This window comes from Caretta caretta, chromosome 8 (genome assembly GCF_965140235.1).
Source record: "Caretta caretta isolate rCarCar2 chromosome 8, rCarCar1.hap1, whole genome shotgun sequence".
In the NCBI taxonomy this organism is placed as follows: Eukaryota; Metazoa; Chordata; order Testudines; family Cheloniidae; genus Caretta; species Caretta caretta.
Genome location: NC_134213.1, coordinates 46,901,886 through 46,928,983, shown reverse-complemented (window position 1 = coordinate 46,928,983; position 27,098 = coordinate 46,901,886). Strand labels below are relative to the sequence as shown.

Below are 27,098 nucleotides of genomic sequence, written 5' to 3'. Positions count from 1 at the left end.
TTTCTCAAAATAATAGGTTCCAGGAAAGGCATTTGCTTCCCTCCACTGCCTGCCTGAAACCCACTCGCAGGCATCAGAGACTGGACTTGAGACGAGAAGGAGCAAAGGTAATGGGGAAAGCAGGACCACCTGGGGGAGGCTAAAAGAAGAGAAATGGCTAAAATGATTGTGAAACTGAAATGCGGAGTGGACAGCTGACAGCTGTGAGTTTAACATTCCTGCAGGTCTTGGGAAATCAATCAGCTCCATTTCGTTCCCTTATTGTAGCTGGATCTGTTTCACATCACTGAGTGTTAATAGGAATCAGAACAAGTTACCACTGTATTTATAGAGAGTGAGCGTGTGTGCGATATTTCTGTCCACAAAGGTGGCCTAGTCTTCTGTAATAAGGTTCTAAGCCATTCTGCTGAAATGCTGTGGTTACTGCTCTCCGACAGCTCTATGCACTGAAGAGGTGTGCTTCTTTTCTGCCGCAGGAGACCATGGTACAGAGAGTGGCAATCATTGGAGCTGGCCTGAGCGGACTGGCCTCCATTAAGTGCTGTCTGGACGAGGGATTGGAGCCCACCTGTTTCGAGAGAAGCAATGACATCGGAGGGCTCTGGAAATTCGCAGTAAGTGGGAAGCTCATTGGCGGATGACAAAACATTCTGATTTCGGAATATGGCTGGTCTTGTTGCATCCCAGCTGCCACTCCATTCTGCATACGCCCTGTCTTGTATCTTACTTTCCCTGATGCCTATAGGCTGGTTTGCTCTTCAGGAGAAGCACCTGTTAATTGTTTAGAACAGATCACTCACTCTTCAGCACCATGTCTTTCTATGGCACTTGCACAGGATGGTGAAATCTGTGCTAATGGTCACTTTACTAACCACAGTCACCCATGTAAACAGGCCACAGACTGATTTGGAGAAAAGCTGAGCACCCCCAACTTCAGTTTAAGTAAAGGGGAGCTGCGGGTGCTCTGAAAATCAGGCCGTTAAGTCCCTGTAAAAGTTCCTTTGTGTTAATCACAAGGTGCTGTGCAGCCATGTGTTAGAACAGCCCGATATATAACTGACCCAGTGGAGGCTTTATTGAGATTTCACTGGTTAAAAGTTAATTAGATGTCTTAAAAATAAAGCAAACTCTAGTTCTGGCTTAATGCTTTTAGAAGCGAGGCTGAGGGCACAATCTGGGGACGCAAATCCAAGCCAACTGCATCTGAGGCAGGCAAACTCAACTCTTACTCATTTACTTTGGCAGGGAATGGGGGGAAGTTGCATCCCGATGATGATGGTGCAATGTGCAGTCCTTCTCGGGCCTTGCTGTCTGCTCCACAAACAGCCGTGCGCTCTAGCCACCCACCCCTGGACTGCAGGAAGGAGTTTGGTTTTGCTTTACTGTAGCACCGAAAACTCAACTCCTTGCTGGGTTCTTCCGCCCCTGAAGGGGAAGAACCTTTCAGTACTCCCGCCCCGCAAAGTGACCCTCCTGCATGTATGTTCTCTGTGGCGGTCGGCAGGCTTGCAGGAATGAATCTAGACTCAGCCAAGAGCCATGTTATAAAAAGACTCTGTCTGCAGGACAAAAGTTGACATCAAGCACTGTAACTTTCTTCTTGCTGCTCTGCTCTCACGACCTGATCCTCCCGACAGCACAGACAAAGACTCTGATAGGGGCCTTATTCAAAGAGCTGCTTATTTCCAGATCACAGAGTCTTGTTCTTCATTCTCTCACTTGGGCAAAGGAATAAGGCCCACAGTGAACCAAATCGCGTTTCCACTGTGCTTGTGATGAAATGTTGTGGGGCGGTGTGGGGTAGCAGGAACCAGCACCTTCAGTGTTCCAGTCCTGCTTCTGACACTGGCTAACCATGTGTATGGAGCTGGACTTCTCTGCCTCAGCCTCCCCATCTGTGAAATGGGGTACTGACAGGGCTAATGTTTGTGTATTGCTGCGAAGATGTGCTGACAAGGGAACAGCTCACCCACCCACACATTAGCACTCGTGGGAGGGGGCTTTGGAGGCAGACATCTGAGAGGGTTTCCTCATGAAGATCCCCGCCCCAAGCAATAGAAAAGGCCCTACCCATAAACTTTGCTGATTCTCTGCACCAGCCTGGCCCCTGTTGTCTCTGGCAGAGGGGCTGCATTGCCCCCACCCTGAGAGGAGCAGCTTCTCAATCCTCAGAGGAGAGGCTGCAGAGAAGTTAATGCAACCTGGGGCTCTCTTCCTTTTTCTGACTGTTCTTCATGGGGCCAGAGTGGGGAAGATGCGCCCTTACCCCCCAACCTACATAGTCGCCTTCCCCTTCCCCAGCACAGGCTTCAGACTCACAGGAAGAACCACCTTGGTGCAGAGAGCTGCCAGAGCCAGCTGCGGCTTCCAAGGAGTAACTAGGAGTCAATGACAGGCCAGCATAACCCAGAGAGAGCCTGGACAGAGAACCTAACCCTTCTCCAGGAGACGAGGCGGCCATCAAAGGCCAGAGCTGGAATGCCGCTGTGCTAGATGTCACGGGTGCACAGCAGGGATGTAGCCACAGGTGGGAATGGGTGAGCCATGGCCCACCCAATTAGCATCCAGGCTCACCCAAATCTGAGCAGGGGTATAGTCCCTGGAGTGTCACTCGGGCACCTGAAATCCAGGACGGAGCTATGCGCCTGCCCTTCAGAAAGCTACTTTCCAGCAACTCTGCCTCGCCATTTTCTGAGCCGCCCCATGCGTGTGCCCAGGTTGGAAGGTGAAGCCCTGTGTCTGGGGGCACCAGGGCTAGGAAAAGGGTGTGGCGTTGAGGGAGAAGCTGAACTAGCAGGTGCTCAGGGGCTGCCCGTTGGCCTATGGTGCTCTCCACACGGCTCATCCTCTGCATGGCCGGAGGCAGCAGCAAGGCCGGTCTCTCTGCAGCACTCCCAGGAGAGGATGCACTTTGCTGGGCAACTCAGTAAGAGTCCGGGCCAACCTGCGCTCAGAGGCAAGCCCCTGTTCATGCCTCCTCAGCGCAGCCAGAGGCAACCTGACACAGGGGCCACAGGCTCTGCAGAGATGTGAGCCCCCAGCTGAAGAGCAGCAGCCCATACCCTGCAATGAGGCAACTCCCTCTCTTCCCCCGCTGCAGAGTCAGGGCGCAGCTGAGGGGATCAGTGCTCCCCGGACAGGTTGCACAGCCAGCTGGCATGACCAGTGGATAGCACAGTCTGGCATTGCCCGTCCACCCGAAAGTCAGGGCCCACCCAAATTTCTCCTCCTATCTACGCCACAGGTGCACAGGCTCTGTGCTCTGCAGCCGCTCGGAATGGAGCTCAGACAGGACCGTTTTGTAGTGTGATTCCACGCAGGGATCACTCTCGCTAGGGCGAGCCTCCTTCGCTTCAGCGCCACCTGGGTCTGCCCTCAGAGCGTTCCGCATCCCTGTTCACACTGGGAGCTCCCCGCAGGGATGGGACACCTCTAGGGGCCATGCACCTCCACGCTGCAGTCAGCAGTAGGGTGACCAGATGTCCCGATTTTATAGGGACAGTCCTGATATTTGGGGCTTTTTCTGACATTGGCTCCTATTACCCCCCAGCCCCTGTCCTGATTTTTCACACTTGCTATCTGGTCACCCTAGTCAGCAGTGAGTCCCAGCCAGCGTGTAAAACAGGTTTATTCGTCGTCTGGAACACAGCGTAGAACAGAGCTTGTTAGCACAGAAAGTAGGGACATTCAGCAAAGACCATCTTGGGGGAATCCAGAACTCAGAGCTGTGGGCTCTGCTCCCCGAGTCCCAAACCAGGAGACTGACTTGCTTCCAGCAGCCCACCCTCAGTCATGCCCTGTTGCTCCTCCTCTGTCTTTTGTCTCTTTCCCGGGCAAATTGGTCACCTGGCATCTGCCTCTTTGTTCTCCTAATCCTTCGGCTGGCTGTTGTAGAGGATGGGCAGATACAGATCATAGAATCATAGAATATCAGGGTTGGAAGGGACCACAGGAGGTCATCTAGTCCAACCCCCTGCTCAAAGCAGGACCAATCCCCAACTAAATCATCCCAGCCAGGGCTTTGTCAAGCCTGACCTTAAAAATATCTAAGGAAGGAGATTCCACCACCTCCCTAGGTAACGCATTCCAGTGTTTCACCACCCTCCTAGTGAAAAAGTTTTTCCTAATATCCAACCTAAACCTCCCCCACTGCAACTTGAGACCATTACTCCTTGTTCTGTCATCAGCTACCACTGAGAACAGTCAAGATCCATCCTCTTTGGAACCCCCTATCAGGTAGTTGAAAGCAGCTATCAAATCCCCCCTCATTCTTCTCTTCCGCAGACTAAACAATCCCAGTTCCCTCAGCCTCTCCTCATAAGTCATGTGTTCCAGTCCCCTAATCATTTTTGTTGCCCTCCGCTGGACTCTTTCCAATTTTTCCACATCCTTCTTGTAGTGTGGGGCCCAAAACTGGACACAGTACTCCAGATGAGGCCTCACCAATGTCGAATAGAAGAGAACGATCACATCCCTCGATCTGCTGGCAATGCCCCTACGTATACATCCCAAAATGCCACTGGCCTTCTTGGCAACAAGGGCACACTGTTGACTCATATCCAGCTTCTCATCCACTGTAACCCCTAGGTACTTTTCTGCAGAACTGCTGCCGAGCCATTCGATCCCTAGTCTGTAGCGGTGCATGGGGTTCTTCCGTCCTAAGTGCAGGACTCTGCACTTGTCCTTGTTGAACCTCATCAGATTTCTTTTGGCCCAATCCTCTAATTTGTCTAGGTCCCTCTGTATCCTATCCCTACCCTCCAGAGTATCTACCTCTCCTCCCAGTTTAGTGTGTCAGATACAGAGTGTCCAGCTATGGTCTGTGTCCAGAGAGCTAGACAGAAGTCACACCTGCCCTCTAGGGTCTCTGCAACGATCACACACCTTTGTCCCACCACCTAGAATAGATACTTGTGCAACACATAAGGGAAACTGAGGCACACACAGAATATTCATACAAAACATTAAGAGAATTCCCACTTGTCACACTAGGCTACAGCAACACTTTCATAAACAAAAACGCAGGAGCGCTTGCATTGCCTCTATGCAGCACCTCTTTCTACACAGCCCTTTCTTTTTAAATGTTGGGCTGGAGTTACAGCTGGAAAGGCCCAGATTGACAACTCTGGAAACCAAAGACCTCTCCAGATGCCGTTTCCTTCGCTCTGCCCTGTAAGCATGCCTCAACACCAATCTGCAGGCTCCATCTCAAGGAGAGAGAAGGGATTTCACACCCTTTGCCCACTCAGACCATAGCTACTGTCTTGACAACAGTAGGGCCAGTTAATACCAACTCAGAGGGTGGTTTTAATGGTGGAACACCTGGCTGCTTGCAATGGGTGTGAAGCCACTGTCTAATTTCACAGGAGTGCACACCTTGTAGCCATATCACCTTGCATTACCAAGGGATGCTTGGATTGGAGGCTTGTCTAGCCTGGGTGGTCATATTGCTCAAAAGGATCTGGGCGTGATGGTGGATCACAAATGGAATATGAATCACCAATGTGATGCAGCTGTGAACAAGGCTAATATCATTCTGGGGTGTAGTAACAGGAGTGTCGTATGTACAGGAGGTAACTGTCCCACTCTACTTGGCACTGGTGAGGCCTCAGCTGGAGTACTGTGTCCAGTTTCTGGGCACCACACTTTGGAAAAGATGTGGACAAATTGGAGAGAGACCAGAAAAGACCAACAAAAATGATCAAAAGTTTAGAAAACCTGACGATGAGGAAAGCTTAAAAAGCTGGGCACCTTTAGTCTTGAGAAAAGAAGACCTGATAAGTCTTCAAATATGTCAAGGGCTGTTATAAAGAGGAGGGTGATCAATTGTTCTCCGTGTCCCCTGATGGTAGGACAAGGAGTGATGCTCGTAATCTGCAGCAAAGGAGATTTAGGTTAGATATTAGGAAAAACTTTCTAACTCTAAGGGTAGTTAAGCTCTGGAATAGGGTTTCTAGGGAAGTTGTGGAATCCCTCTTATTGGAGGTTTTTAAGAGCAGGTTGGACAAACACCTGTGAGGGAGGGTCTAGGTTTACTTGGTCCTGCCTCAGCGCAAGGGGCTGCACTTGATGACCTCTCAAGGTCCCTCTGAGCAGGAAACGGTGTTGGTACTTCAGGAAGTGGCACTCTTCCCTCTGAATCAATATTGAACATGTCCCTAGCGTGATGTTCAAGGGGGCACCGAGTTGCTGGAGCCCCGTACTCTGGATGAAATGTGACATCACTCACAGGATCACTCGTGATTGTTACAGGGACCTGTTTAGATGAAACTGGGCCTTAGCCCCAATGTCCTGGCTAAATTCCAAACTGGCCGTTTCTACTCTGCTTCTGAACTCTTCCCCTGCAGCTCTGGTTAAGGGTGGTATTCTTCACCCTTGTACTGCAATGGTGCTGTGCACGCCAAAACAGCTGCCGTGGGACATGTGATCATTAACCCATCTCTTGGGGTCCTGCACATTAAACTCCTCAGGCAAAAGATGCAATAATTGCATCACATCCAGAGCATTCCTATGGAAATGGCATTTGGTCCCTGACCAACTTCTGTCTGATCTGAATTGGTGCCAGAGTGTCCAAGGCTGCATAGCCACCTACAGCAGCTGATCAGCATGTCCGGTGCAATAAGGAGCATCTTTCTAATCACTCCTGGGAAGGGCCCTGGAGGAACTGGTGCAGTGCTGATGTCACCCATCCTTGCCCCTGAAGATAATGCATCTCCTTCTATCTCTCTAAGGCTGGGAAGTCAAACAAATGGCTCACAGGCCAGGCGCAGTCCGTGTTCCCCCCCCCCATCCCCCGTCCCCTCCCCCGGCTTTTTCCTCCTGCCCACCTCTCACATTTTAATGGGACCTTGCCTGCAGCTGCTGCAGGGAGTCCAACCCAGAGCCAGACTGGATAGAGCTGAAGAGGGAGCTCATGCTTGACTGGGCCCAGGCAAATCAACCTCTTGCCGCCACAGCTGGAGTTCAGTGGAGGCTGCTCCCTCACCCCTACCAGATACCACTGTGCGTCCTGAAGACCTGGGCTCCTGCTCTCTCGGCCCCAGCTCTTGTTGCTTCCACATGCCCTGGGAAATGACTGCTTGAAGGAGCAGGGAGATTCCCAAGGCAGTGGAAGAGAGGAACAAAGAGGAAGGAACCTAAGGAGGAGCTAAGAGGAGCTAAGGAAGAGAAGAGCTAAGATGCGGGAGGAATTCCCTAAGTGTTGGGACTGAGGGATAATTCTCTCAAAGGTGCGGTCAGGCCAATGCACAGGCAGTGACTTCACAGACGGGGAGGGACACTCCCTACGTGCTGTTACTCTTTAACAATGTCTTCCCTTGCCTTTCAGTGCAGTATTTCACTGTGCTCATTGAAGGGGCCCATTCTGCAGTCGCTTGAGACCACAGAATTAGTCCCTTGTCGGTGACCGTTTTAGTCCTGGGATCCCACACTCAGAGTGATAGGTCATTCGGTTCTTGCCAGAGAATACTTGTGGTGCCCTGATCTAGGGGCTTTCATGGGTGTCTTCACCATAGTATCTGAATGTCTCATACTCCCGAGACATAGGGTGGCATCCCCATGCTCAAAGGGACCTAGCAAGCGCATGTCTCCTAGTGGTGGCTGTTTTAAAATAAAAGTGATGTCTGAAACACCAAGGGATCATTCAGATGCTCTGCTGAATGAAACAAGGAGACTGAGGGGAATTTCCATGTAAAGGTACAAAATAACCATCCCTGGGGATTGAAACCTGGACCAAAAGCATGAGCTTCTGCAGCCTGAGCTGAAGGGTTAAGTCCCAAGGCAGGCAGCTGTAGTAGACTGATATCCTCTGCTGAGCGGGCATACAGGGGGATGTGTAGGATGTATTGAACTGTGGGTTACAGATGCAGCTTCCTAGCATGTGATCCATCCCCTGTCATCCACTCCCAGATTCTGGCAAACAGAGGTTTAGGGACATTCAGAGCATGGGGTTGCATCGCTGACTATCTTGGCTAATAGCAATTGCTGGACCTATGCTCCAGGAACGTCTCTAATTCTTTTTTCAACCAAGTCAAACTTTCTCCTCTGAAGCAAAGTCAGTGCAACATGACATGACCTCAGCCCAACTCCACCAGCTTTGTTGTTGAGACCTCTGATGGGATTTCCAGTTCCTACAATTTCAGTACAGTCCTCAGGTTTGGCCAGAGGCAGGATTTCAGCGTTCGGCCCGTTGCTATTACTGATCATTTAGAGAGTGCCTTTCAGTCCAGAGTTGCCCAAAGGGTTTTGCAGGCCATGGGCCTGATCCAAAGAGATGCAGAACGCCCTCATTTCTCACTGCAAGTTTCTCAGAACCTTGCAGGAACATGCCTCTCTAGATCGAGTACAGGAATCCCTTCACTGACCTCCGAAATGCAACTGCCTCTGGGGTGGTAGATGGCAGCCCAGTGGTTGTTGTTTTCATAGGGGTGTTTCTTGTTCACCTTATTTATCATGAAGATTTCTTTTCTTAAATAAACTTAAAAACATAAGAATGACCATCCTGGGTCAGACCAATGGACCACCTAGCCAAGGATCCTGTCTTCTGATAGTAGCCAGTGCCTGATGCTTCAGAGGGAGTGAACAGAACAGGGCAATTGATCGAGTGATCCATCCCCTGTCATCCAGTCCCAGCTTCTGACAAACAGAGGTTTAGGGACATCCAGAGCATGGGGAAGTGGCATCTCTGACTATCTTGGCTAATAGCCATTGCTGGACCTATGCTCCAAGAATGTCTCTAATTCTTTTTTCAACCAAGTTATACTTTTGGCCTTCGCAATGTCTCCTGGCAATGAGTTTCACGGATCGACTGTGCATTGTGTGAAGAAGTTCTTTAAGTACTTTAAACCTGCTGCCTACTAATTTCATTGGGTGACCCCTGGTTTATGTGTTATGAGAAGGGGTAAATAATACTTCCCTATTCACTTTCTCCACCCCAGTCATGATTTTATAGACCTCGGTCATAGCCCCCCTTAGCTGCCTCTTTTCCAAGCTGAACAGTCCCAGCCTTCTTAATTTCTCCTCATGTGGAAGCTAATCCAGACACTTCATCATTTTTGTTGCTCTTCTCTGCTTTTTCCAATTCTAATACATCTTTTTTGAGATGGGGCAACCAGAACTGCATGCGGTATTCAAGATGTGGGCGTACCATGGATTTATAGAGTGGCGTTATGATATTTTCTCTCTTAATTATCTGTCCCTTTCCTAATGGTTGCCAACATTCTGTTCGCTTTTTTGACTGCTGCTGCACATGGAGCCAATGTTTTCAGAGCACTATCCATGATGGCTCTTTCTTGAGTGGTAACAACTAATTTAGACCCCCAGCATTTTGTATATATAATTGAGATTGTTTTCCAAAGTGCATTACATTGAATTAATCAACACTGAATTTCATTCATGGTGTCCCTAGCTTCTGTTTGCCAGAAGCTAGGAATGGGCGACAGGGGATGGATCACTTGATGATTACCTGGTCTGTTCAGTCCCTCTGGGGCACCTGGCACTGGCCACTGTCAGAAGACAGGATACTGGGCTAGATGGACCTTTGGTCTGACCCAGTATGACCATTCTTATGTTCTGATCTTCCATTTTCTTGCCTAGTCACTTAGTTTTGTGAGATCCCTTTGTAACGCTTCGCAGTCTGCTTTGGACTTAACTATCTTGAGTAATTTTGTATCATCTGCAAATTTTGCCACTTCACTGTTTACCCCTTTTTCCAGATCATTTATGAATATGTTGAACAGCACAGGTCCGAGTACAGATTCTAGGGGAACTCTGCTATTTTCCTCTCTTCACTGTGAAAACTGGGCGTTTATTCCTACCCTTTGTTTCATATCTTATAACCAGTTACTGAACCCATGACTGCCTACTTCACTTAAGAGCCTTTGGTGAGGAACCTTGACAAAGACTTTCTGAAAGTCCAAGTACGCTATATCCACTAGATCATCCTTGTCCGCATGTTTGTTGGTCCCCTCAAAGAATTCTAATAGATTGGTGAGGCATGATTTCTCTCTGTAAAAGGAGTGGTGAGTCTTCCCCATCATGTAGTGTTCATCTATCTGTCTGATAATTCTGTTCTTTACATAGTTTCAACCAGTTTGCTTGGTATTGAAGTCAGGCTTACTGGCCTGTAATTGCCAGGATCACTTCTGGAGCCTTTTTTAAAAATTAGTGTCACATTAGCTATCCACCAGCCATATGGTACAGAAGCTGAGCTAAGTGATAAGTTACATACCACAGTTAGTAGTTCTGCAATTTCATATATGAGTTCCTTCAGAACTTTTGGGTGAATACCATCTGGTCCTGGTGACTTATCACTGTTTACAGTGTATAATGTACAAGCACTCATAAAACTTGCCAGTATTTAGTTCTCTGCCTTCCTATAATGTAATTGTCTGGGACTCTTTTTCATTTGACTGTTACTCTTCAGTTCCTACCTGTACTTTGTCAACTTGTGTCCTCTCCTGTCCACTAAGATATAGAGAATCCCCTTTCACAGGTGCCAACTTTTCCTTTTCCCAAGGGGTGTTCACACCCGCTTCGCCCCGAGGCCCCACCCCCACTCTGTCTCTTCCCCAAAGCCTGGCCTTTGCTCTGCCTCTTCCTGCCCATGCTCCTCCTCCCTCCCCCAAGGTCCTGCCTTCGCTCTGCCTCCTCCCCCAAGGTCCCACCCTCGCTCCACCCCGTTCCCGAGATCCCCACCCGCCTACCAGTCTCTGCCCTCCCCCATATCCCTCCTTGAGCCACCAAACAGCTGTTTGGCGGCACTTCCACCCCCTATCAGCTGTTTGGCGGCAGCGCAGCCCCCATCAGCTGATGAGCAAGGGCAGGGAACAGCTGTGGCTGGTGGGTGCTGAGCACCCACTATTTTTTTTCCATGGGTGTTCCAGCCCCAGTGCACCCATGGAGTTGGTGCCTATGTCCCCTTTAATAAATCCTCCTCTAGGGGATGTCTCTGTCTGAACTGTGAGTTCCTCCACACCAGCTTTCCCCCAGCCCTTAGTTTAAAAACTCCCCTATGACCTTTTTAATTTTACATGCCGGCAATCTGGTTCAGGTGGAGCCCATCCTTTCGGTACAGGCTCCTCCTTTCTCAAAAGGTTCTCCAGTCCCTAATAAACCTAAATCCCTCCTCCCAACACCATCATCTCATCCACACATTGAGATCCTGCAGTTCTGCCTCCCTTACTGGCCCTGGGTGTGGAACTGGAACCATTTCAGAGAATGCTACTATGGAGGTCTGGGACGTCAATCCTTACCTAGCAGCCTAAATTTGGCCACCAGGATCTCTCTCCTACCTTTCCCTATGTCATTGGTACCTTCATGTACCATGACCATCAGCTCCTCCACAGCACTGCACATAAGTCTGCCTAGATGTCTCGAGATCCCCAATCTTTGCACCTGGCAGACAATTCACTGTGCAGTTCTCCCAGCCATCATTTGTTCAAACTTGTTGACAGTGACCTTGTGTTAAAACAACAGGGTTGCGGTTTCTTTGCCTGTCACTTAAGATTAGCAAGGCTCTCATGCAAAGAGGCATTAATCTGTTTGCACCTGAGACAAAGCAGAGGAACTTTAGGGGGATCCTGTATTTCTTTAATCAGTTAAACTAAGTGCAGTGAATAAATGCAGGGCACATCCCAGATGCTTATAAAGCTCCTTATCTCAACAGGTAAAGATACTCCTGTGTTTGCAGGGAAAATCCTGCTAAGGAGCATGCAGCTGACAAAAGGTCAACTCCCTTTCTTGCCCCTCATTGCCTGTTAATAGGGAGCTATGTTTTTTGTTCTGTTTTCATTACATAACCCTTCTTACTTCACATTCCCATTTGCAGAGCACAAGTATAAATGCACACATATCAGGTAACTTTAAACACTTAGCATGAATTGGCAACAACCTACTTTAACCATTAGGTCACTGGCAACTTCCTGACTACCGATCAAATTAATGCTTAGCACAGAAGTATCAGTGGGGGGCTATCTACTGTATCCTCATCTTGCCAATGCAAGATTCTTCCCATCTGTTTTATTTCTCAATGCCTTAGTCAAGCTTTAAACCTTCCAGGAGATTAGTGCTTGCCCTGTAATAGGTGGCAGTAGGATATTCAGCCATTCACTGTCTCTGGGTATGCCTACACAGCAAAAAATAAAACAAACCCCTGGCAGAATCTCATAGCTCAGGCTACAGCACGAAAAATAGCCACATAGACATTCTGGCTCGGGCTGGAGCTCTGTCTCTGAAACCCACTCCATGGTGAATGGGAGAGAAAAGACTGGAACTCAAGCTGTGTGGAAGCCTGTTCGTTTTTCAGTAACATGTAGCTGTTTTCTTCAATAAATGCCTCCTGGTGAAGATAGTCGGCATGCACCACTTCCCCTGTGAGACTAGTACACAATAAAATAGATCTGTCAGGATGTTCAGTCCAATTCTTTTTTCTAAATTCCATAGTATTGCTCCCAGTTAGTTCCCCCTGCACCATTGTAACCAACTCTGGCCACGCCCTGATCCCACTGAAATCAATGGGATTTTTAGCACTAATTTCAATAGGATCGCAGTAGACCTTTGCATTTCACCAGCAGACAAAGCCAAATAGCCACATATAACAGGGCTCAAAAAAGAACTAGATAAGTTCATGGAGGATAGGTCCATCAATGGCTATTAGCCAGGATGGGCAGGGATGGTATCCTTAGCCTCTGTTTCCCAGAAGCTGGAAATGGGCAACAGGGGATGGAGCACTTGATGATTACCTGTTCTTTTCATTCCCTCTGGGGCATCTGGCATTGGCCACTGTCGGAAGACAGGATACTGGGCTATATTGACCCTTGGTCTAACCCAGTAGGGCCATTCTTATGTTCTTAAAAATCATGATTTTTTCTTAAATGGTAAAACTGGGGTTCTTCTTACTTGCCTCCAGGGGACACTAAGGTCACATTTTCAAGCTTTTCTCTTTTAACAAAGCAGCTTACTTTGTTAAAAAATGAAAGATTAGATTTCCATGTCATCACTTGCTTCCAGGAGCTGGGGCTTTAAGATAAACACAAAATGTTGCGCGTTGGCAACACTGGTAGCCCACTATAGCTCACCATCAGCTTCTGCTTCTCATCTTATATGTGCAGGAACACTGGACAAAGCATCCCAGGTAAGATGAGACTTGTGTCTCTGTGGCTAATTCTTTAGGGAGTGACTCTCCAGCATGTCACAGCAAGTCTTGCAGCCACCTTCTATGCAGATGTTTATGCTGTTTTGTTAATTATTATTATTCTCTGTAGGAACATGCCGAGGAAGGCAGAGCCAGCATTTACCACTCCGTGTTCACCAACTCCTGCAAAGAAATGATGTGTTTCCCTGATTTTCCTTTCCCTGATGATTTTCCAAATTACATGCACAATTCAAAGGTCCAAGAGTACATCAGGATGTATGCCAAGCACTTTTCTCTTTTAAGATATATAAAATTCAAGGTAAGACTTAGAGCGGCAAAGGCCAGTGCATGGAAGTGCGGAGCCATGGCTTTACCTGCTTCCTGTCCCTATTAGAAGAGTGGCTCCTAGTGGAGGAGTAACTCACTCCCAGCCCCTTATTCCTCTGAGGGCAGAGGCTGTAGAAGGGAGTTCTACTCCTGCTAGCCTCATTTGATGGGCACAATCAGGCCTTAACTGACTAATTTAGAGTAACCAACAAATATAATCTGTCAGTAATTCACAAGGGCAAATGGGTCACACTATTCATCTCAAAACAACCCCTCTGAGTCTGTCTTCTATCTGCATGGTGTTTTGGTGGTGGAGTAATTGAATGTTAGACAGGAGACGCACAGGGATTAAATACGAGTTAAGCCTTCCTCCTGTTTATAAAATAAATGTTTCAGCCATCCAATCAAAACAATCCCATGTGGCTTAGGCAACATCACACAGCGAGAACAGTGAATTAGGTATAGCAAAGAACTGGTCCTGAGCAATCCATCCCCGGGCTGAAATTTACCTGAAGCATTAACTGACTGTTTTAATAATGAACAAACTTGTGAAAATCAGTCTGCTATTGGGTAAATCACATATCAAAAGGCTACATTTGTCCAACTCTGATTCCAAAACATCACCCAGCTCAAAGTGATTATTATTTAACTTTATTGCAATAGCACCTAGGACCGCAGGCATAGACCAGGACCCCATTGTGCTAGGAGCTGTACAAACACAGAACAGAGAGACTGTCCTTGCCCCAAAGAGCCTACCATCTAAGAATGGTACATCACTGAAAACACATCTCTGTAACTGGCTTCCATCTTTGTAAGGTGTCGCGAAGCAGTAAGAGCATGCCAGGCGGGAGAATCAAAATAATTTGGCACGTTGTTATTGGGCTCAAGGCCAGCTCATTAGCTCTTACAGATGTACTCCAGAGTATAATCCTGGCCCTATTAAAGTCAATGGTAAAACTCCTGTGGACTTCAGTGGAGGCAAGATTTCACCCAGTTCTCTACTGTGAATCCAGTAAGACCAATGACACTTACAAAGCTATGTGCCTGCAGAACCGGGTGCTGATGAATGCAAACTCATGTGTTTGTTTCTTTTAAGACTATGGTCAGCAGTGTAAAAAAACGCCCCGATTTCTCTGTCACCGGCCAGTGGGATGTTGTTACAAACCGGGACGGGAAGGAGGAGTCAGCTGTATTTGACGCGCTTATGGTTTGTTCGGGGCATCATGTGTATCCACATTTCCCAGTTGATTGCTTCCCTGGTGAGTTGTGTGTGTGCAGTGCATATATTATAGCAAGGACTAGCCAAAAACATTTTCACCAGCACATTGAGGAGGCTTTTTAATTGAAAAAAACAGAAACCAATAAATTTTTGGAAAATAATTCAGTTTTCAAAAACTTCACCAAAACCTGAAAAATTGTACTAATAATGATTTTATGAAAACAAAATCATTTCAGTTTCCTCTCTTTCATAGGAATTTCAAAGCAAAATTGCAGAAAAGTGTGTAAAATAATTTTACAATTTCACACAAAAAATACGTTGTATGCCATGTAGTTGTAGCCGTGTCAGTCCCAAGGTATTAGAGACAAGGTGGGGGAGGTGATATCTTTGATTGGACCGATTTCTGCTGTGAGAGAGACGCTTTCAAGCCACACAGACCTGAAGAAGAGCTTTGTGGAGCTCGTAAGTTTGTCTCTCTCACCAGCAGAAGTTGCTCCAATACAAGATATCACCTTGCTCACCTTGTCTCCCACAAAAAATAAGCATTTTTCAACTTGTTCTAATTATAGCTCTAAGCAGTATTGAAAATCAAGAGCATGCAGTTATTGAGTAGAATGTTAGCAATTATATAAACACCAGCTTTTTATTTAGAGAAACATTATGCAACGATATAGTCATCAAATTTTACTATTTGGCAGGGCATTACGACGGCACAGGAGTAATCTCTTCAGAACAACTTGGAGAGGTTGTTTATGGGGATTTTGTTCTGTCCCTTGTTCATGTTAGCAATCCAAATCCTCTCAAATGATCAAGACCTATTTTCAAATGCAATGGTTATTTATGCAAGCAAAGGTTCTCTTGTCTTGGGGTTGGACGTCTCACCAAAAAATGTCTGCAAAATGTGCAGGGCCAGATTCTGCTCTCAATGACCTCTGAGTGCTTCTATTATCTGCAATTTCATTGGAGTAAGTGGGTTCATAATGTGGATATCAACTAAGATGTCGTGGCAGAACCTTTATGCCTGGTGAGGATGAGGATGCTTTGCACCTATGTAGCACTTTCTGTCCAAGCATCTCAACAGTCTTTACCAATGTGAGTGAAGTCAGCCTCACCGCACATGATTTTACAGCTGGGAAGACTTTGAATCCCACAGGTGTGATGGGCCTCATTTGCACAGCTGCTGAGCACCCAGCACTCCATCTGCAGGTGCTCAGAACTTCGAAAAACCAGAACAACTAGATAAGGTGGAAGAGCGGGATATGGAACCAGCGCTACTGGCTCCTGGTCCTGTGCCGTAGACCCTTTCCAAGCAAAAAAGAACCCCCTTGAACTATCAAATCCTAGGAGGAGTTTGTAGCATGAGTAGTTTGAACAATCCTTTTTGTGACTTGTGAAATGAGAAAATCTGCTGTGGAAATCAGAGAGAGACTAAATGCTGAACCCCACAAACGTACTGCAAAGGGGTCCAGCCGCAAGCGGGTAAAATCTCTCCCTTCAAATATCCAGATGAACTCATTTTACTTTCCACTTTTCCTCAGGGTTAAATAAGTTTAAAGGTAGCTACTTCCACAGCCGGGAATACAAGGAACCGGAAAAATTCAAGGGGAAGAGAGTGCTTGTGATTGGACTGGGAAACACTGGTTCGGACATTGCTGTGGAACTCAGTCACACGGCCTCACAGGTACAATTCCCTGTCTTGCTGTGGAGTTGCTAGTTCTCATTGTTGAGGTACAATAATTGAGGGTTTCAAAGCTGTCTCATCATGGATTTGGACACACAATTAATGGGAATAGGCATCCAGGTCTTCTAGGTGGCTTTGAAGTACCCACACTTAACATAAGCTTAGAATGGTCACATGCCGGATGAATACATTACGTGGCACAAATTGTAATCGAGAGCAGGCAAAGAGCATAGATGTCACTCCCGCAATGTATGCTTCTTTGCAGTATATCTTCCCACCAGTTCTGGGTTGGAGCTGGAGGAATGTGAAGTGGGCCTGATTCACCACTGCTTTACTCCAGTTCTACCCCGATGTAAGTGCAGTGAAGTCCGTGAGGTGACACTGCTGTAAAACTGGAGCACTGCAGTGGTGAATCAGGCCTGCTAATTAGAGAGGCCTTTACCAGTGATCACTCTGCTGTAGTTGCCTTTCTAGAATGGTAATGGCCACACCCTGCTTTGTCCATTATTTGTTTAGGTTTATCTCAGCTCCAGAAGCGGTTCCTGGGTGATGAGTCGCGTTTGGGACAATGGCTACCCGTGGGATATGTTGACTTTGACTCGCTTTGAAACCTTTCTCAGGGATGCCCTTCCCACCACCATCAGCGACTGGCTGTATGTGAGGAGGATGAACAGGTGGTTTAAGCATGAGAACTACGGCCTGATGCCTTTGAACAGGTAATTTTATGGGATTCTCCCTGCAAAGCATTTGAAGAGGAAGGCAAAGCCTTGCTCAGCTTTGAAAAGGCAGCATGGTGGTGTCCTGGTTGCACTCTACTGGTAGCATCAATGTGCTTTCTTCTCATCAGGAAGCAGGTTTATAGCAGGTTAGCTGAAAAATAAGAGTGCAAGACAAGTGAATGAAATCTCACACTTCAGGAGCCATACGGATTGCTTGCAAAAGTAGGAAAGGAATCCTCTGTCCCTTCTAACCCATATGGGCTCAGAGTTATGCAACCAGAGAGGTGCACAGTGGCTATTTTGCTATGCTCTCATGCATCGTTGTTGGAGATAGGACTCCAAACTAGCAGGGCTAGCCCTGGTCCAGTACAGCAATGCCTTTCCTAAGCCATTAGAGAGACAACTTCTGTTGGTGAGAGAGATACAGTTTCGAGCTTACACCGAAGAAGAGTGTGTCTCGAAAGCTTGTCTCTCTCACCAACAGAAGTTGGCCCAATAAAAGATATTCCCTCCCCCAACTTTGTCTCCCTAATATCCTGAGACTGACATGGCTACAATTACACTGTGTACTTTTTTAAACAACGTCCACTTCTTTGCCTAAAGCCAAAAACACATCTCTACCTTTAGTGGCTAATTCAAAGATTAATTTACCTCTGAAACACCCCATGTGTTTGCAGGGACTTCAGAATGCCAGTGAAGTCCATGTTTGGACTGACTTTGGTTTTAAACCTCATTGCACCATGGGGAGGATCTTAGTTTTAGCTCTAGCTGAAAGAATGGGAAATGTGCAGTATTCCATACGTTGGCCAGAATATGGAGATCAATGGACCCAATCTCATTGTTTAGGGTAGAGTAACCCAAAAGCTGGCAACAATCGCTTTTTTTTCATCTAGATACACTACTACACTGAATCTCAAAAGTGAGTTAGCAGATCCTATTTCAAGGAACAGCTGTAATTATGTGAAGTTTGCCGTGTTGTTGCAACCGTGTGGTCCCAGGATTTGAGAGAGACAAGATGGATGAGAAAATATCATTTATTGGACCAGCTTCTATTGGTGAAAGAGACAAGCCTTTGAGTTTACACAGAGCTCTTCTTCAATCTGGACTTATCTGACTTCAATCTGGGTTTGAATATTAAATTTAGAATACAAACAACTTGCGAAGTACTGTTTCCAATCAAGCCATAGGTTGGGTATTTTTAAAACACAAAAAAAAGAGTGTTGAATAATTTAAAATGCTAGATTTTGAGGAAATCGTGATCCATTCATGGATATCTCATAAGCAAAAGAAAGATTCTAAATTTATTGTGAATTATTTATTCAACCTTAAAGAGATAACTGTGAGAAAGAGGGTTCCTGGAGCTTTAAAGGATAAAAACCTTTATTGCTAAAGTGATCCTGGCTGCAGCCTTACATTAAAAATAAAAGAAGAGGTACTCCAGCAATGCCACGTAAATCAACTCATGCATGAGTACTAGTGTTAGGAGGTAGCAAGCTGGCAAGGCAGAGTGCAGCACTGGGAAGAGACAGCATGCTGTAAATGGACACAGCTGTAATTACACATGGGCTGTAAATAGATTTGGTGCTTTGGTGCCAGGGATGGTGCCAAACTCCCCAACTTTAACCTTAACTTTTAAATTGCAGGCTTTCAGACTCAAGTGCTTTTCATAGTTGCAACCTTCTAGCAAGGCGGTTTCAATTTAACTGATATCTATTTGTGACCTTCGCCGTATCTGAACTGAGAGTGTTGTGCCGGAATTACCACTGTGGAGCGCTGGCGATGGGTAACCATAGGTTCAAGGAGAAAGGGTTAGCCTCCTTTTCCTGACATTCGTGTACAGAAACACAGTGATCTCTCTGCTTCTCCTAGCCAGGAGACAGGCAGCACTTTATACTACAGGCCTCTGTGCTTTTCTCTCTTTATAGAACCAGCCGTAAAGAGCCAGTGTTTAATGATGATCTCCCGAGCCGCATCACATGTGGAACAGTGGTGGTGAAACCCAATGTGAAGGAATTCACGGAAACCTCAGCTATATTTCAGGATGGGACTGTGCAGGAAAACATTGATTTTGTCATCTTTGCAACAGGCTACAGTTACTCCTACCCCTTCATAGAAGACAACACCATCATCAAATGCAGAGACAACGAGGTCACCTTGTACAAGGGCATCCTTCCTCCTCGACTCAAGAAGCCAACCATGGCTGTCATTGGCCTGATCCAGTCGCTCGGTGCAATTATTCCAACGGCAGATCTCCAAGCTCGCTGGGCTATAAGGGTGTTTAAGGGTAGGTGAAGGGAAATAGGGGGTGGGAACTGTCCCAGATGAGCTTGCCTGTGAGAACTAGCATTGCTATGCAACCTATAGTTCCTTGCAGATTCAAGCTGGGGATCTGGTCTGAAAAGAGAAGCAGGCGTACATTTGTGCACCTGCAGACCTCATGGGATTTGCTAGGCCTGCTCACCCCAGAAGTTATAGATCAGTGGGAGTATGGCTGGTTTAACTGAAGCATGCGCGAGGGGCCGGAAGAGTATCTTATTACCTAGGAGATGGAATAAACTCGTGACCTTGTACCTGTTCTTTTCTAGGGTTATATAAGCTTCCCCCAGTGAACGACATGATGAAAGATATTGATGAAAAAATGGGGAAAAAGCTCAAATGGTATGTGCAAGGTGAAGTTCTCAGGTAGCCCTCCGTGCTCTGTGTGCATGAAAAATGCTACCCCGGCCTGTCTTTTCTGTATAATGTTATGGTCTGATTTCTGTAATGCATATGCTCTGTCACATGCATTATGAGAACTTGCCATCCAATAAGCAAGTGGCTTTCTCCAAGGAGCCACTCTTTTAAACTCCCACTTCCCACCCCAGTATACATCCCAAATATTGTATATCACATGCTTTCATAGAATCATAGAATCATAGAATATAAGGGTTGGAAGGGACCCCAGAAGGTCATCTAGTCCAACCCCCTGCTCGAAGCAGGACCAATTCCCAGTTAAATCATCCCAGCCAGGGCTTTGTCAAGCCTGACCTTAAAAACCTCTAAGGAAGGAGATTCTACCACCTCCCTAGGTAACGCATTCCAGTGTTTCTTTCCTCAGCCTGGGAACTTGGGTTCTCCCCTATTTGGCCCAACGAACAAATATAACAGGAAAAACTTCTGCAGCACCAGGTTCAGGATCATTAAAAACTCTGTGGCCTCCTCAACAAGCCTTCAGCACCCCCCACTTCCCACACCCCTATTGTTCTGAACCTCTCTCACTCTGATTGTGTGTAGCTTCCCTCAGAATGGTGGAGAATCTTGTTTACAGGCCTGACCCAGCCCTCATTAAAGCAAATAGAAGCATTTCCCTTTACTTTGGCAGGAGTTGTATTGGGTAGATACCTGGTCAAAAAATTTCCGATGGGGCATTTTTCTGTCGGAAAATGTGGATCTGTCAAACTTGAAACATTCCATGGGAGTGTGTCATTTCTGACAAGCAAAATCCAACTTTACTGGACTGGAACTTTCTGAGTTTTCAATTTTGAAATTACTTTTTGGTTTGAAATATATTTATTTTTAATTTATGTTACGTTTTTAATGTTTTTATATTTTTGTGTTATTTTATAAATGACAGCATAAAACAGAGTCAAAATCAAAATACAACTTTGACCTGAAGCTAAAAATTTTCATTTTGCATCAAATTTTGAAATTTGACTTTTCATTTCAATTCAGAATTAATTTTTTTTTTTTAAATCATGGAATTCCCTGCAAAATGCAAATTCAGTTCCTGACCAGCAAGATTAGTTCCATTCTGGGAGGACAGTCCATTATTACAGGCATCTTTTCACCAAGGACAAAGTATACAGGCACTCCTTAAGTGCACTCATGGAAGGGGTTACAAGCAGAACCATACCAGAACCATAAGAATGGCCATACTGCGTCAGACCAAAGGTCCATCTGGCCCAGTATCCTGTCTTCTGACAGTGGCCAATGCCAGGTGCTTCAAGGGCTATGAACAGAACAGGGCAATTTATGGAGTGATCCACTCCGAGCTTCTGGCAGTGAGAGGTTTAGGGACACCCAGAACATGGGTTTGCATCCCTGACTGTCTTGGCTATAGCCATTGATGGACCTATGCTCCAGAAACTTCTCTAATCCTTTTTTGAACCCAGTTATACCTTTGGTCTTCACGACTTCCCTCTGGTTCTCTGCCCATCATGTGATTGATTCAGGGTGGGGCTATAAAAGAAAGGGAAGCTGTCGCAAGAGAGCCTACCTAAGAGCAGGAGATGTCCTCTCCCCTCCCGGCTTGCTGTCTGCTGGAAAGCTGTCAGTTGTTACCAAGTGTTTTCTGTTACTTTGATCCTGTTTTGGAATATTCTTTCTGTTGAGAAAGCTGGCCCTGAGGAAAGGACTTGAAGTGAACTAGCATTAGGTCTTTATTTGAACTCCCTGGATGGCGGGGTTGCCAATTTCAGTTTGACGAATTCCTGGAGGTTTCATCACATGACATAATCTTTAATTAAATATTAATTTTCAATTCCTGGGGACTCCAGGACAATCCTGGAGAGTTGGCAACCCTACCTATCTGCTCACTAGCTTATGCCACCTTTAAAATACGAGGTGAGAGAATCACATGATCTATAACAAATGGACAACTGTTGCTGGAGTTAACAGAGTGTAGTCTTATTTGTAGTACTCCTGCCAGCCAGTGTATTTGCTTTCGCATCCCTTCCAAAGCCAGATCATAGTGTTGCCATGGGATGTATCCCCAGGGCCAGGTATTTGGATCCAAGAAGACATAGAATAGAAGGAGTGTGGGGCCTCAGGGCTGTTTCTAGTGAACAATAGTGCGGAGTACCACGTCACACTGGTGTAACACCCTACCTGCACTGGAGGCTGCTGGAGCAAAAAAGCAATGGGAGAGAGCAAGGCTAATAGTGAGGGAGGCAGTGACTGGCACCTGAAAAGAAGGGATGCAGGAGGTTGGGAGCCAATGGCTAGGCTAAGTTGCATCATCGGAAGGGCAATAGGGACAGAGCTGAAAAGAAGAAAGTCCAATTCAGGAAGGGCAAGAAAGACAGAGATCATAGGAAGAGAAGGGAGAGCCACAACAGGGACAGGACCTAGAAAGAGGCAAGACAGTGATACGCGGAGAAAAGAAGAAAAGTGAAAGGAAGAACAGTACAGTTAAATGAGGAAAAAGGACTGAGTCTCTAAGTAATCTAAGAAATTATTAGAAAAAGAGTGTTAGAAAGCTGTGAGAAAAGTAAAGCAAGAATGAATGGGGGGGGGAATAAGCAGCAATCAAAGATAAACTGTAATTAAAGGGACACAAACTTAAGAAACAAGGAGGAAGTGAGCTGTAGCGCAAGTAAGAAAATAATAAGGACTGTAATCTTAAGGTAGATGAGGTGAAGTGACAGGAACAGTGAAAATGTCTGAGCAAAGGGACTGTAAGCCAGAAAGGAGGGGAGAGAGAATTGTTCAATCAAGAAGTCAGCACATTGCATCAAGGAGTACATACATGCCTTTATTTAAGCTGAATCTTAGAACAGTGAACAAAGATTGCACAAGAAACTCGCTCAAGCTATAACTAAACATTGTAAGAATCTCCCCTCCAAACCCTGGGTGGCAAACTAAGAAACTGACCAGGGAACGTACAATGGTGGGGTTTATGTTCTGGTGCATTGTATTTTCTAATTCAAAATTCTGTTATTTCATAAATTATGGCCTATAACATGAGTTTAATTAAGATAGTAGTAGTCAATAGGCAGTAGATAACAGTAATTATTTACCGTAGGTTACGGTGTAAACCTAAATAGTAGCTCCTGCTAAAACAACTAACTGATTTACTTGTGATTATTCGCCACTTACGTGATTTCTACATTTCCCCAACTGACTGAGATAAAACATAATTTGACCTCTAGATTGCCTCGGCCTCTCTTTCCTGCTTGGATTCTGAATCCGCCTCCATTAGGCCCATTACACTGGTTGCTATAGCAACACCTGCAGCAGAGAGGCCGAGGTTGAGAACAGAATACCTTCTCACCCTTGGAACAGGGCCCACCAGCTCCCAGATGAAGTACAAAACTGAGGGGCTTTAAGGGGAAACCTACACCGAAGTTGTCCGTGCTGCATGTCTTCTGTTAACAAATATAAGTCTTCACTCTCCAGCGGTATCAGACTGGCCCTTTCCAGATGTAATCCAGTCACAGTCCAATGCTGTATATCAAACACATGAAATCACCCCTTCTGAACAGGTCTCAGAAGTAGCTTATTCGGAGCAGCGCAGCCCTGCAGCCCTCCCTCGGGCAAAACTCTCACTGAGGCCAATGAGAAGTAAGATTGCAGTGAGTTAAATGTGTTTGCCACAGTATTTCTGTGCAACAATAGCATACCGCATCACAGCAACAATAGATACTCCGTGGGGTATCTGTCCCTTCTACCACCATGTAGAAGTGCAGAGTTAACCTTTTGTGTCCATTAACCAAAAGCCTTTTTTCTACAAGAAAACTGAGTACAATACTGTATATTCAGCAATGTATTATATCTTCTCCCTTCCCACCTTAAGGTATGGGCAGAGCAATACCCTACAGATAGATTATATTTCCTACATGGATGAACTCGCCTCTGCTATTGGTGTGAAGCCCAATTTTCCACTGCTGTTCCTGACGGATCCACGGCTGGCCCTGGAAGCGTACTTTGGCCCGTGCAGTCCATATCAGTTTCGTCTGACGGGACCGGGGAAGTGGGATGGAGCCAGAAATGCCATCCTGACCCAGTGGGACCGGACGCTGAAGACTACAAGGACCCGAGTCGTCCATGATTCTCAGAAACATGTCCCCTTCTTGAATTTGCTTAGAGTACTTGTCCTCCCTCTTCTCCTTCTTGCTGTTTTTCTGATGATTAACTAATCAACCATTTTAAGCCTCTCAAAATGAAATTAGCGAAGAGCAAGGGAAATTCTTCCAGAGAAAGGAGAGGAGAGAATCCTACCATTTCATATCGGTTCTGACCTACCGTGTGTGCAGATAGATACATTAGATAGATATACTACACATGCATGTAGAAACTCAGTGGGCTACAGCCTCAGCTGTGTAAACTGACATCGCTCCATAGAACTCAGGGTCAGATTTTCTTTTGGTGTCTCAGTTTGCCCACCTCTTTAACAACCGGTTCTAAACCGGCTTCAAAATCTAACCGGCTCCAGCTCACCACTGCATATATGTACCAAACAAAATTATTATCTGAAGCTGTTCAGTCTAGAACAGGCTCTTGTTAGCTATCCATTATCTCCTGCTTCTGACTGTATGCTGTGGTCAGATCCTCGCTCACCCTGACAGAAAAGGGAGGTTTATGCCCAGTCATGTTTAAACCAAAGCAGTTATGCATGCCCAGATGTTCTGCGGTGGGATTACATTCGCTGCATCTCTTTCCCTTCACTTACAGCCTGAGCTAATCACCATGGAACTCAATGGAAAGCCCCCACTCCCACCCTTGACTTCAATGGACATTGGATCAGGCTCCTATTGTACAAGGCATCAGGGTTGTTTTTTTAAAAGTCAATTACAATATTGAAATAAAAATGTACTGGAATCTTTTCACCAGTTTCCTGATTCGCTCTCAGCTGGGAAACAATGAATTATTTATTACGAGGGGTTTATGTAGCTAGAAACTGTAATATTGTGTAAAGTGAGGGACTAGGATGTTGATCATAGCGATTGGCGCTAGGGCAAGAGGATGATGATTTATATCAAGAGGATGGGATGGACTAAATGCACGTTGGATGGGAAAACCTCACAGGGTGGGAGAGATTCAGATCAGCCTCTGGAAGGGTAGAGGCTGGCAACAGCACATGCACTAAGGGAAGCAAGAGAAGACTCTGGCCCCAGCTCTTCCTTGGATTCAGTCCAAAATATTTTGTTTAATTATATTTTAGGGATTTGATTTTTTTAAACCAGTTTGTGGGGAGGGGACAGGGACATGTTTGGAAGTCTAGGTAGCAGATAGCATGATTTAATCTGAAAACTAGTAACATCTCACCGAAACTGCACCCACAACTGTTTTGCAGGTACCAGAAGAGAGCCTAGTAAATTGTATAGTAGAGGTGCCTTAGGACATGTCTACATGAAAAGGTTATTTCAGTATAAGGTCGGGTGTGAATTTAAAGCAATTTGGTTATACTGGTATAACTCTCTATGTGGATACTCTTATGCCAGTCTAAGAGAGTCTTTTTCTAGTTCAGTTTATATCACTTTGGAAGGGCTTTAAGCTATACCAGAAAAAAAACACTTTAATACTGGAATAAGTGTGCCCACCTGGAAAGCAATTCTATAATAGCTAATCTGGTTAATTTCACCATGCAGACAAGAATGATCAGGCTAGGGCAGCCACACAGTAAGAGAGCAGGAGCACCGGCTGTGGTATGTGGCTGCAGGAAGGAGGGTGAGCAGCGCTAAGAGGATGCTGGCAGGACATATGGGGTGTTGGGGTACAGCAACTGTTTATGGGATGAGCAGCATTGTTGGAAAGAGTATAGGGCATGAGTGGGCAAACTACGGCCCCCGGGCCACATCCGGTCTGCCAGCCAATTTAATCTGGCCCTCAAGCTCCCGCCGAGGAGCAGTGTTGGGGCCACGCCGTGCATGTGTGTCTCGGCTCCCGGAAGCAGCGGCATGTCCCCCCTCCGGCTCCTATGTGTAGGGGCAGGTGGGGGCGCCGCATGCTGCTCCCACCCCAAGCGCCACTCCCGCAGCTGCCATTGGCCGGGACCCAGCCCTGATCCCCCTCCCCCCTTCTGAACCCCTTGATCCCAGCCCAAAGCACCCTCCTGTGCCCCAAACCCCTCATCCACAGCCCCACCCCAGAGCCCGCACCTCCAGACGGAGCCCTCACCAGCCCCCCACTCACATCCCAAACCCCTGCCCCAGCCTGGAGTCCTCTCCCACACCCTGAACGCCTCATTTTGGCCCTGCCTTTGAGCCCACACCCCCAGCCAGAGCCCTCACCCCCTCCTCCACCCCAACCCCAATTTCTGGAGCATTCATAGCCTGCCATACAATTTCCATATCCAGATGTGGCCCTTGGGCCAAAAAATTTGCCCACCCCTGATTTAGGGGGTGACAGAGCAGAGAGAGAGAGCTGCTTTGTCAGAAAGTTGTGGAAGGAAAGTGGAGGTGTCGGGGGAGAGTCAGCGGCAGGATGGAGCAGACAGCAGAGAGGAAGATGCTCCTGACTGGAGCTGAATGGCATCTTTGCAATGTTTCCATCTTCCTTGCTGATGAATAACATCTGATAGTTCCATGATTGCTGGATGGCAGCAGGTCCCATGTATCAGCTCATCTGTCTGAAAAAAGCACTGGAACCAGCAACAAAAATCAGCTCCTTATCAGAAGTAGCCTTTTAACATAGGATTGTACTCAAATGACTAAAAACTTTAGTGACAAGGTGGGGGAGGTAATAGTTTATCCCCCTCACCTTGTCTCTCTCATATCCTGGGACCAACATGGCTACAGCTACACTGCAAATAAAAATTATAGTATAATATGTATTAAATACTTCTTAGATGCTGTAACGATGCTGGTTCTGGTGGGACCCTACTGAGAGTGCCAATTCAGGACAAATTGCTTAAAGCAGGGCAGTTACAGCCCAAGGCTGGGGTTTCTATGCACACCAAGGCAAACCAAACCAGCCAGACTGAGAGGACTTTGGTTTTACCCCACTGGCTAACCACAAGTCACATGAGCAATTCCCTTAGACACTCCAGTTTCCCAGTATCACCACCAGTGCCACTCGTTATGGGGACGAATGGTTATGAAAACCAGTACCCCAGTAAAAGAAAAGAGGTTCTCTCGAGCCCAAAGGACCAAGCCCCAGACCCAGGTCAATATACAAATCAGATTTTGCCCACAAATCACGCTGTTGCCAATCCTTTAGAATCTAAATCTAAAGGTTTGTTCATAAAAGGAAAAAGATATAGATCAGAGCTAGAATTGGTGAAATGGAATCAATTAACATACAGTAATGGCAAAGTTCTTG

At 46.4% G+C, this 27,098-nt stretch overlaps 1 protein-coding gene across 1 annotated transcript; it reads left to right on the top strand.

The window, feature by feature from the left end:
* Positions 1 to 24,660, top strand: LOC125641684 (flavin-containing monooxygenase 3-like). The gene is made up of 9 exons (XM_048861997.2): positions 1 to 107; positions 477 to 614; positions 13,263 to 13,451; positions 14,556 to 14,718; positions 16,217 to 16,359; positions 16,876 to 17,075; positions 19,004 to 19,362; positions 19,664 to 19,736; positions 23,632 to 24,660. The coding sequence occupies exons 2-9, from the start codon at positions 483 to 485 to the stop codon at positions 23,972 to 23,974; spliced, it is 1,602 nt and encodes a 533-aa protein (XP_048717954.1). The 5' UTR covers positions 1 to 107; positions 477 to 482; the 3' UTR covers positions 23,975 to 24,660.
* Positions 24,661 to 27,098: the final 2,438 nt, after the last annotated feature.